This window comes from Paralichthys olivaceus, chromosome 16 (assembly GCF_024713975.1).
Source record: "Paralichthys olivaceus isolate ysfri-2021 chromosome 16, ASM2471397v2, whole genome shotgun sequence".
NCBI lineage: Eukaryota > Metazoa > Chordata > Actinopteri > Pleuronectiformes > Paralichthyidae > Paralichthys > Paralichthys olivaceus.
Window position 1 is genome coordinate 3,049,766 of NC_091108.1, and position 12,512 is coordinate 3,062,277.

Genomic DNA, 12,512 nt, shown 5'->3' on the forward strand with positions numbered 1-12,512 from the left:
GAGAGTCTAACAATAGCTTTTCTCCTTTAGTGTCAAAAGACCTTCCAGCATAATGTGGTTTAAAAATGCAGATGAATGCATATGTACAGTGGATCGCCAACACAAGCACGATCCTGATGCCTAAAAGCAGAGAAGAGCCTCAGTGAGGCTCGTCACACTGAGCAGCGGTGTGGGTGGCGGAGCGGGAGACAGGCGGCGACCAAATAAAGTGATCAAAACAGCGACGAGCCGCAGCATCACGGCGGCATTTAAAATCTCCTCATCTTTAAAGTGACAAGTTTAACTTGCGTCAACACAGAGAGGGAGTTGAAACGAGCCGCTGAGAAGTTTCACCAGGGTTCAGTTCAAACGCTGCTGAAGCCTCAAAACATCCACTTTGAATCATAATGCCAGAATTATGCAGATTCAGTGGGAAAGCTGCAGGCTACATCACTCGTGCTAATGGCTCCAGGGGGAGATATGCATCATAAAATATCTGCTAATCCACCAGCTGCACTGATGTTGTAAATGATTTGAATATATTAGGCCTTAATTGAAAATATCAACACATCCACATTAAAAAAAAAAAAAAAAAAAAAAGGCAATTTGTTTCTGTCATTCAGGCAAAAAGCACAAAAATATTCACATCACCCAGGCAGCTTAGCAAAATTAATTCATTTTAAAAGCGACACATTAAATCAGATGGGACAATGGGGAGTTGAGAAAATGTAGAAAACAGCACTGCTAAGATTAATAATGCATAAAATATTATATAATTAATATTATATAATACATTTCCAGCTCAGTCCATCCATCAAAGTGTAATGTTTTCTACATCGTGACAGACTTGTGGTGCTGACAGCTCAGGATGTGAAGTCTGGTTTCCAGCTTCAGGATCATTGTTTCACCTCAACCTGCTAATTCCGTGTGTGTGTGTGTGTGTGTGTGTGTGTGTGTGTGTGTGTGTGTGTGTGTGTGTGCGTGTGTGTGTGTGTGTACATCCTCTTCACACCAGAAGCCGCAGTCACAGCATCTACTTAGTTTGACTTTACAGCCGTTCCTCCCTCAGGAGACGTTAGAAGATAAATGCTCCATTTAAAATCTTCTCTGCAGTGAATTTGATGTTCTCTCCGTCTTCCTCTCACACACTCACAGCTCAGCTGTTCCTGAGGCTGGAAACACAAACGCTGCTGAGATTTCTCTGAAAACGACGTTTTGTCGACAAGTTGTCAACACAGGAAGTGACACTGAACTTGTGGCCGAGTCTCCAGTGACGGCTTGTTTCAGCACACAGAGACAGAGATACGGAAATAAAGAAATGTAGAAACAGAAATAAGTCCTTGAATAAATGTAGAATTAAAGAAATAACCCACATCCATTTATTAATGTATTAATTATTTATATACTTTCAGTCCACATGAATAGAAACGAGAGAAGATAACAACCTTCACACCAGATAACACAAGCGACCGACACACCATCCTCCTCAGAAAGATACTGGTTGGAGAGATAGTGGAGGTTTGGGAGCAGAGGACTGACGGGAACATTGTTCTGCACATCACACACGTTTGTTTCCTGCCTGGAGCAAGAACGTCAGAGATAAACTTCCTGCTATCTAACCTTTCCCAGTTTTAGAGCCACAGCACCTGACTGTACATGTCAGTTTATCACACGTGTGTAAAAGTTTGTAGTAACTAAACTAAAAGAGCTTTCTCGAAGTAGTAGATCGATGAGACTTTCCTTAAAGACTCAGATGTGGCTTCAAAACTACGCCAGCTGTCTTGGAAATAGAGATCGGATATATCCGAGACTTCTACAGTTTTTATGGATACTTGCATTAGAAGTTACAACTTGACGAAGGTAAAGCCTTTTACTACCTTCATCTCACACTCACATCCTGTCATGGCACTGCACTGTAGTCTTTAAAACTGTTACTGAATGTTTGTTTAATTGATTGAGTTAGAAGCAGGACAGAATCCCGTTTTGCACGAGGCTCTTCCTTCCAGTTTCGAATATCACTTGACATTAATATTAATACCGGAGCAGTGTTGCACAAACCCACAACTTGCAGGGATCTGCAAAACCGGGAGCAGAGCACGACAACCCAGACGTAAATTCACACACACACACACACACTCCAGAGCCAGCAGGGGGTGAAATTGTAGAGTCAGTTGAGAATAATGCTGCAGGAAAACCGACAGGAGGGAGCTGCTAAATTCACTGAGCAAAACTCATCTCCATCTTCCCTCTTGTGTCTTCTTGTCCTCTTATTCCTCGTCCTTCTCTTCACCTCTATTGACCCTCTTACTCTCCCTCCTGAGATCACTTTTATTCCTTTCCAGTTCTCCCCTATTTATCTAATTTGCTCTGTCTTCTTTCCCCTTCTATCATACCTGCTGTTCTCTGTCCTCCTCCTCCTCCTCCTCCTCCTCCTCCTCCTCCTCCTCCTGCTTTGTCTCATGAAGTAAAATCATGTCAAAGTGTGAGCCTGTGCATCCAGAGAGCAGATGGTGGTCTGTGGACACGCACAGCAAAAAGTCAGTGAGGGATAAAATAGGAAATGCAGCAGAAAGTGTCACTGCAGTCGTCAGAAACACAGAAGGAAAATCACTGCAAGATACCCCCCCCCTCCCTCCCGACCCCTGAGGTTTATCCTCTCGCATTTCATATTCCTGCTCCTCCCTGTCGTCCCTTTTCTTGTCCACATTCAACCCTCCTCACCCTCCTGTCCCTCACCCTCCTCTCCTCCCCTCTGTTGTACCTCACTGTGCTTTGCTCTGATTCTGTTCTGTCTTGTTCCATCTTCAATGTGCACTGACTCCGCTCCGTCCTCCTCTCCCAATAATACAAGCCGACCGGCCCTGCTTCTTCTCATCAGCGGCGGCTGCAGAGCATCAGAGCAGAGCTGCCGTCACGAGGCACCGACTTCATGAAAAATGCACGGCAGTGACAGAATCAGGCAGCGATCAGCATCCATGTCTGTGTGGTGGAGGTCACGTTACAGTCCGGGCTGGGAGGTAAACAAGGAAATGCACTGATGCAGAAATCCACCAATTAGCTTTGCACAAGTGTTGAGAGTAAAGCACAGTTCAAAAGTGCAACATTAAGGAGCCACTTTGCTTTCAAGGTGAATCTTTGAATTCAGGACGTATGAAAATGTGACATTAAAATTCCTGCAGCAGTTTGTGTCTCCAGAGCTCAGTAACACCACCTGTCTCTGTCAGGCTCGATGAAGACTCTGCTCTTCATCGTCTTCAGTAAGTGAGGCTGACGGCGAAGTGTCACAGCGCACAATGTTTTCCTGTCGTGACACAGAGGCTCACAGCAGTACATCCGTTAACTAACAAACTGGTGAGTGGGAGTTTTTTACTGCGAACGTTTCTATAGCTCATGAATGAAACTTTCTAAGTCTAAGAACTGAGATAAATCTATTCAGATGCAAGTTTGTTTGATTGTAAACAGAAAATATTTGAACGGTTAAAAACCTTCACAACACAAACTGGGAAAACGGTGACAAAGAAAAATGCTGGGGAGGGTTCATCCCTCAACATCATCCCTCAACACGAGAGTGACTGAGCATCACGAGCTCCGCAGACGGACGCAGATCCAGAATTCGAAGCAACAAATCATCTCTGACGATGACAAACGCATGATGTATGTTTTCATTTTTCAAATCCTGCAGGCTCCTATATGAAATGAATGGACTGCAGTCTGATGGACTGTCGCTGGTTGGCTCATAGGGTCACAGTTTTAATTTGAGGGGGTTTACTACAATGGATTTCCAAGCTGTAATGTTCACATGACCTGAAGAGACCATGTCTCTTTTCACCTTCTGTCTGAAACACCACGTCTTAGCTCAGTCTGCTCCGATTGGTGCAGACTGAGCTGAGACGCAGATGCTTTATAGAAAAGAACGAATGAATCATTTTTCAGACGTGGAAGAAATGTCGCCTTCTGTAACACAGCAGAACTTTCACGTGCACAATAGAAAAGAAGACAGAAGCAGAATCTGTGCACGTCATGTTCCCGGGCTAATGAATCCAGATTTATGACTTGTGGACTTCCTGTGACTCTGTGACCTTGACTTCATCAGATCCCGCTCATGGCTCCATTTTGCCTCCACACATTTCCATAAATGACATTAAAGAAGAAAGATGAAGGGGATTTACACTCAGCTATTTTCCCGTCTCTCTTCATCCCAGCTCACACTGGTGCTGCCCTGTTATGAATCATCAAGGACTCATATTCAGAGGATGATGGTTTATATTCACAGGTTTATGTTCTGCTGAGTGCAAACATCCAGCTCATTGATAAGCAATAAATTCCCATTTGACAGGGCTTTGCAAAACCTGAAATAGGCTGCAGAATCCAGACCGTCCTCAGCGTTACCAGATTAATCCTGGAAGAGATGAGGGATTCTCCAGGAGCTCTGGGATTTAATCAAGCTACCCTAATATTCTCTCTGGAGCTCCCACAGTTTAAATGACCAAATCTCTTAGAAAGAGGTCTGTAATAACCCCTGAGTTTGTCTTTCAGCCGCCAGCGTCTCGGTAACGCGGCAGAAACGCGAGAGCCGAGATTGAGATAAAGAAATCATGAGCACCTGCCTCATGTTTAGTGAAATCACAGGTGGACAAAAAAAACAGCACCTGTCTGAATATGAATGAATGAATATCTCTGCGGCTTTCACTTGTTTCATCTGGACGCCTTTCTTTCAGATTTAGAATTTAGAAAATGCAAATCAGCACACGCAGACACACACACAGTGGGAGTGTGGCGGTATTATCTGTCATTAGGCTGGGATTAAAGTCATTTAGTGTTCTTGAGATTATCTGTCATTAGGCCATGATTATACACACTCCAGCTCGGAGGGGAGATTAAAAGAACAGACGGATGACACTGGGGGGACAGAGCGAAGGAGGAAGATGGAGAGTTCACCTCCGGATGACGGTTTGAGAAAGTGAACGCAACCCATCTATCCTCCATTTATCCGTGATGACTGATTAAACACGAAAACTCTTTCATTCCCGCGACGACGGAGCCAGCGAGGGGAGGATATCATTTTATGAATAAATGATAAGATTGTGCGTCACTGTGGCAGGTTCATGTATTGATTGTAACCTAAACCTCACACTTTGCCCACAACCACCAACATGTTGGTCAGTGGCTGAAACTGGAGGCTGCAGAGCGGAGGGAAAGCTCATTTTGTGTGTATTTACCTTTTTGAAGTAACACTTCCACAAATCATCGTGATTGTTGTTCTTGTCTTTAAGCACCGAAACAGACGCTGAGTTATCGTGCGCGAGCAAACACAAATGTCAAACCTCTCACAACTTATTTTAGCTCCTTCAATTCACCGCAGATAAACGGCTTCAGCCAGAGCTCGGCCCTGGCAGCGGCAGAGCACTGAACCAAATGATGTGAGGAGACACGATTATTAAGAGAATGATGAAGAACAGGGGATCTCTCTGGAGGATAAACACTTTAACACACAATTTATTGCTTTGAGGGAGCTGAAGATACTTTTTGCCTGTTTTTCTTATTGATTTTTGATCTCAGACATCTTTGGTCTATACAACACAATTTCCTTTAAGGCAGAACATTTTGTATTTTGAAGATTTTTTATTTGGATTCCTGTTACATGAGTTCTTGTTCTTTCAGAATGAAATGTCATCATGCTCAGAAATAAAGCACTGAACCATTTGTTCCAGTTTGTAATTGTTCTCAAATGTTTCTGATTTCAAACCCTTAATAAACGCAGCTTATTCGGCTTCGTAAATAAACTGTTTATTTAAATCTACATTAAGACACTGATATTTCTAGTGGACTCGACATTCGCTTTCATTTTATTGTACTTTTATGTTCACAAAAATAATGTCAAGTGATTTCTCTACAAGCAAAGTTTATTTTACTTTAATTCATTCTCTTTCTAACGCAGCCAGACAAGAATTCCCAGTTTCCTCTTCCTCTCATCTTCCTGTGTAAATACACACTGAGGAGCTTAATGTAAATTGCTGCTGCTGCTGCTGTGTGACCACAGCTACCTTTGAATAAACATGTAGACTGGGAATAGACCCACAGAGAGAATGTGAGGTATTTAGCAGCAGGTCAGAATCTCTTTGACGTCTTTATTTAGTCACTGCAGGTCACTTTCACAGCTTCAGAAGGAGAAACTGCATCGAGCATCACCACGGGCAAAGTAAACAGCCTATTTGAAACAGACAGGTTTAGAACAGGCACTGCACAAGTTAAGGTAATTAACAGATTACGTTAGTTGTGAAGTTCGAAGTTCTCCCTGTGTTAAAAACAGCCTCACACTAACAATGTTGTTCGGGTCCAAAGCAAACGAAGCAGCTTAATTAGAGGTGCTAATTTTCAATGTGGCAGCTTTAACTCTCATTAGCCAAATGCTTCTGTCTACAGCTGCAGTAGCATCCAACTAACAGGACAAACTTATTCTACACCCTGAAACAAAAGTGCGGATTCATGTGCCGCGGGTTGTTCAGGTTCAGCTGAGTGTCTGCAACAATTACTTTTATGAGCTCATAACAAACTTTCTGAAGTTTTTCCTCTGTTAAGCCGCTGGGAAACAACCTGCACACTCACAGAGGTTACAGCCTGATTTCACAGGAAGAGGAAGAATCCACAGAGAGACACTCTGAAACTCTCACATCTCATCAGCCTGTGATGTTCAAACAGTCGCAGCAATTTACTGCCATATTTAGCACTGGATTCCTTCTCCACTGCAGCAATACATCCAGTGATAATTTGTTTGTTCGATCAAAGCTGAGTGTATGGGCATACAAACAAGTTGGAGGCTGACTTGTTTGTGCCGCGTATCTACAATGACAGACACATGCTTTATTCAGAGCACAGCTTTCCCCGAGGCAACATTCAATTGTGGGCTTTTTCCTCCTCTGCTCCGGCTGGAGAAATTGGTCCCTCTTGCTGTTTATGATAGATTTCTTCCCCGTGTGATTTTGTGAGTGCAAGTGCAACATCGGTACAAAAGACGCCTTCGCTGTTTTTACAACCACAGCGCTGACCTCATCTTTTGAAAGCCAAGTTTTCTACTCTCGTTATGATCACTTACCTTTCAAAACATGATAATAGGCTCAAACTCAAAATACGAGGGAGGCGCCAAGTTCCATCAGATAACTAACATAAGGGGTGTTACGTGATAAACCAACTTATATGGACTTAACTCATGGGACATGATATGTACCAGGGAGGAGACAGTTTTTGGAAATTACTTTCTTTACTTTTGCGTTTTCTGTCATTTTCATAAATTCCCAGGAAAAGATTAAGCATATTTGGGGAACTTATATCTGTGAGTGTATACAATTGGGTGCAGCTTAATTGGATTGAAGGCGACTGTTGGGCCTTGTTGGAGGTGTGAGCTCTACTGAGTGCCATTCTAGTTGTATTCTCTCCTTTTCCTTTTTTACATGTTATCTGAATTATGTTTGTGATGAGCCTTTGAGGGGTCACAGCAGTGTGTAAAAAAATGTAGTGGATTAAAATGTGGTAAGGGGACTGTTGGGCTCGGTTGGAGGTATTTTCTCCACTGAGTGACATTCTAGTTCTTCTGAGTTTTACAATCTGGAACTTTACTGTTCTTCTTCGTGGCCTTTGGCAGCGATTTCACCTCAGCATTCTCAGGATCACCATAAGATTGAATGGCTACGGTCTATGCGGTGGATGACACAGTTATGGTCTCTGTAAACACTGAGCCGACCTGCCCTCATTCATATATCTCTGTGCAAGAAGGTGCTTAAAAACACACAGTGACTCTCTCATGCTGTTAAAATCAAAAAGCGATTAAGCACACACTGGTTTTCCAGCCCTGCAGGTAACTGTTCCACACGCTGACTTCCTCGAATCACAGCACATACAGAACCCCCGCTCCTCTCTCCTCTGGCTAACTAGTCGTCGGAGCGCCATCTGTGGCTTTTAAAATATGTATCTCTACTTTGTTGTCACTGTGTTCCACCTCCATAATGAACAGTGAACTTTCTCCAGGGGTGGGGATGGACAGATGAAGCTGAGTCTGAAACCTGCAGCTGAGATCCCTCCACCTCCGCAGACTTTACTTATTATGCTGCTGTGGTTTATGGTCCGTGTATGATGAGTGCTGCTGGGTCAGGACGGGCGAGATACACAGAGTGGAGAGAGAGTCGGGGAGACAAAGCAGCTGAGGCAGCGACAGAAAAGAGAACACGAGAGGAAACACGAGAGTCACGACATGAAACTACTGATCCTATCTCCTGCTGGACCAGAAGGAAGCTGAGACACCAGGACAATATTGACCTTTAATTAGATATACAGCATCGATCAGTCTTATACCTCTGACACGATGGAGCTCTGATGTTGGAGCTTTGGAGATCATACAGGAAAACCTCTCCTTCACAATTTCATCCATCTGGGTTTCAGATATCAAACATCTGCCTGACTGAGACAGAAGAGACGTGAAACTGAGAAAAAATAAAGCATCTGCATTGGTCTCAGTCATAGTATAGTATATGTATAAAATAAAATGGCCGTAGACTCCGGGTCCAGAAAGTGAAGCCAATGCAGAAGTGAAAACCTGTAGTCTCCCGAATGACCAGCAGAGGGCGACTCCACTGGTTGGAAAAAGATTTATATCGGTCTATGAGTAAATGACTCTTCTCTTCTTCTCATTTACATGAGTTTATAACGTCAGTAAACATTTCAGAGTCTCAATCTCTCGTTTCAAGTCTTCTTCAATACAGCTGATGTTCATTTTATAGATCATGGTCCCAAATATTCCATAAAGCACCAAAACAAACTGGAGACTTTAAAACCAGTCGCTCACAGACCAATCAGGAGCAGCGTCTCTATTCTTTGCCTTTGTCTTCACCGTTCAGTGAGTCCATTAAACTGTGAGGACTTTCAGTCACATATAGATTCACTGGCTCTTTTGTGATCATCTCTTCTCATGCCAACTGCTGTTACTCTTGCTAATTGAGCCCAATTAAGAGCGAGGAGTGAATGTTTGTGCTCCAACAGAGCCTGAGCTGATAATATATTTCCTCTTTGATCCATTCTGCATTTGAAAGCTTGTTGTGTTATTATGACCACGTTTGATCAAAGCACGTTAAAAGCTGTTGAATGAACTGAATTTCTAATTCACAAAACTGAACACGCACACGAAGGCTGTTCCTGCTCACTCTGTCAAAACAGTTTTTAGCGATAACTGGGACTTATGGACGAGATGAAGCAGCAGCAGAGACGAGGCAACAAGAGAAACAGGCATCAACCTGAGGAAGCAGCGAGGAAGAAAAGAACAGCAGGAGAGAACACGCAGAGAGAAAGATTAGGTGATGTGGTCATAAGAAAATTGACAGAGGGAGAAGGGGAACGTAAAGAGGAGGAATCAGGAAGAAAGGGGCGAGCAGCACCGCGGCAGTTCTCTGATTCAGATACAGCAGGAGGGCAGAGATCTGTGCAGAAAGAGGAAAGAGGAAAGAAAGTGAAAGGAAACAGCAGGAGGACAAGAGCAGAAAGACGAATGGAGAGATAGCTGCAGATCTGAGTCACAGAGCAGGAAGGAGGTTTGAGAGGAGAAAGACATTCAGATATTTTGACAAAACTGTGGGAAACAGTTTTATTCTAACTGTATGCTCCTCCTTGCATCGCCTCCTTTCTCCTTTCACAGGTGCAGGAGAATCAATCTGTCTCTGTCACACTTCTAATGCAAGACCATCGAACCTCAGTGATTTCTGACCGTGTTGCTCGTGTGACTTTTTCAATCCACAAAAAGAAAAGTGCATTTAGGAGATGAAGGAATAGAGAGCAGCAGGAGGAGGAGAAGGAGATTAATGTTTACTCCTCCTTGGGTTGCCTCCGTTCTCCCTTCATCTTTCCATGTGCAGGAGAAGCAATTGCTCTCTGTTAACGTCTCCTGTTGTTCAGCCAAATGTCTCTTCAGCATCAGGACCATCGAACCTCAGTGATTTCCGAGCCTGTTCTTAATTTGACATTTTCAAATCAAAATTTTGAGAAAAAAAAAGCAGCGAACACAACGACGAATGGAGAGCAGCTGCACATCTGGTTCAAAAAGCAGGAAGGAGATGTTTTCAATGAAGAAACTATTTAGATATTTAAAAGAGAAATCTAAAAGACGAGAGATCTCTTCTAAATGCAAACTCCTCCTTTGTCCCTTCACCTTTCCAGGCGTGGGAGAAACCATCTGTCTCTCGACACTGCTCTCCTGTCGTATACAGCCGAATGCCCTCCCAGAGAGAAGAAGAAGAAGGATGAGTATGAAGAAGATTAAAGCTCAGGGGGAAGCTAGGGAGGGAGACGACTGGGATGATGAAAGGACAAACACACAGCAGATTAAATAAAATAAAAAGCAGGTGGCTATTTAAAGGAGTTGTGGAAGAGGAGAGTAAAAGCATGGATGGATGGATGGAGAACTTTTACAGCCATCTGCTTCAATTACAAACAGACGTGTCTCGTTACACTCTGAGATTCATCACCTCCTTCATGTGGTTCCTCCTCATTTGTCTGTTTGGTTTTTTCTCTCCCTCTCGTCCTCCTGCAGGAGAACAGACATAAACCTGCACATTCACTGCTGAGCTACACCTTGGCACATATAGAAGCCCCTTCCTGCCACCCGGTTAAAAAAATCCTGCAAGTCAACTCAAAATACATTTTTCCATCTTGTTTTCTTTCTCGTGCAGACATGAGCTTCCACAGGCACAAATCATCTCAGCAGTTCATTAGAGAAGTGAGAGAATCAAACCAGCAACCTCTCCAACCTGCACAAACCGCTCACACTCATGCTCTCTGGAGTGTGTGAGCACAAATCATCACGGTGTCCTGCGCACCAAATTAACCACGATGGCCTATAACATTGTTTTTACGCACATAATGGATGAACTTCTAACGCGAGTGGGGGGTTAACCATATCCACTGAGCAAAGGTCCCGATGAGGGAATGGACGTTTTAACCCTGGAAGACAATTAGCAGCTAATTTAATGCGACAAAACTGGATTTATACTAAAGTCCATTAACTACACTCTTTAAATCACCTTATGTGAGTCCACAGGGGTTTAAATGTCATCTGCTCTTATGTTAGTCGTAAATAAATCAACACCATTCATGTAAAACCACGTAAACTCCCCCTTTATTCATACTTTACGACGGAGAGCCTGTGCGCAACGGAGACGCACCATCCGAAATCCATACACCTGCGTTTTATTAATGTTGGAGAATATAACCGCAACCAATCTGCAGAAGTCAAGGGTTTCCCAGAGAAGGTGACACAAGCATGAACCCCACATTTAAAGGCGACTCTCCGGGGTCTGAGCAGCCCGGACCCGCTCCGTCTCCTCCGGGGGAAAGTATAGGAGAGCGCACGGCCACGCATGCTCACCTTCTCCTCCTGTTGTCCCGCACGAGCTGGAGAGAAGCACGAAGACCTGAGAGATAATCCAAGCGACTGATTTAGTCCACAGATCCATGGTGAAGCGAACGGGAGGCTGCAGAGGAGAAGAGAAGCAGAGAGAAAGAGAGAGGGACGAGCAACCTCTCCTCTCCAGCTCCGAGAGAGATCTGCTCAGAGAGAGAGGGGGAGTGAGTGAGAGAGAGAGAGAGAGAGGGTGGGTGGGGGGTGGGGGAGGGAAGACCACCATACAAAGAGCTGGTTGTTATGATTTAGGCAACTTTTGTACCATTGGTCCAGTTTCCACCAACAAAACCTGAGGCTTTGATCCTGCTGAGTGTTTGATGATGACGATGATGATGATGATGATGATGATGATGATGAGACTGAATGAAACAAATTTCAACTTCTGTTAAAGTTGTGTGATGAAAGATTTTGAGTTCAAGTCAAACCAATCAAAGACATAATGTTCGTAGGTTGTCCGTCCTGTTTTTGTGATAATATCTAAAAACTATTTTTCAAATTTAGTACAAACGTTCACCTGGATCAAAGATGAGCAAATTGGATTTTGGTGATCAAAGGTCAAATATCAAGGTCATGCTATAACTTTATTTTGATAAGTTGTCCATTGGACTCGACAATTAAATGATTCGATTGCAGTGGTCAAAGGTCACATGGGAAAAATAATATTATGAAGAATCTGTCCTGGTTGGCATGAGGCAATAAAGTTATTTATATATGTTTATTTTATTTTATTTTTGTATTTGAAGTCTGCTCAGCTGTAAACTTTGACTTGATTTGACGTTTGGAATTCATGTGATATTTTTTGCAGCCTGAAAAATTTCTTATGCTCCACATTTAAACTGAACTAAACAAATGGCATCCCTTCAAAATAAACCTCTTCTTGTTCCTGCACTCTCTCCTCTCTCTCTCTCCTCTCTCTCTCTCCTCTCCCCTCTTTTCCACCCACATCTCCTCTCTCTCCCCCGTCGAGGCAGATGTCACCCACACCGAGTCTGTTTCTAGACGTTTCTTTGTGGCACATTGTATGGTAGCCTGGGAGTGCTGTAATGTTCTCGGGGGTTCCCACTCAAAAGACTAATGGACTCAGTGTGTAATA

At 43.5% G+C, this 12,512-nt stretch overlaps 1 protein-coding gene across 2 annotated transcripts in view; it reads right to left on the reverse strand.

Moving 5' to 3' along the window:
• The window catches only part of LOC109639105 (contactin-associated protein-like 4), a 59,295-nt gene extending 47,455 nt beyond the window's left edge, over positions 1-11,840 (reverse strand). Inside the window, exon 1 of one of the 2 annotated variants that reach the window (XM_069510809.1) lies at positions 11,384-11,840. In XM_069510809.1, the coding sequence (XP_069366910.1) occupies positions 11,384-11,642 (259 nt within the window). In that variant the 5' untranslated portion in view covers positions 11,643-11,840. The remainder of the gene's footprint in view (positions 1-11,383) is intronic. The other variant, XM_069510808.1, reaches the window with a different exon arrangement.
• Positions 11,841-12,512: the final 672 nt, after the last annotated feature.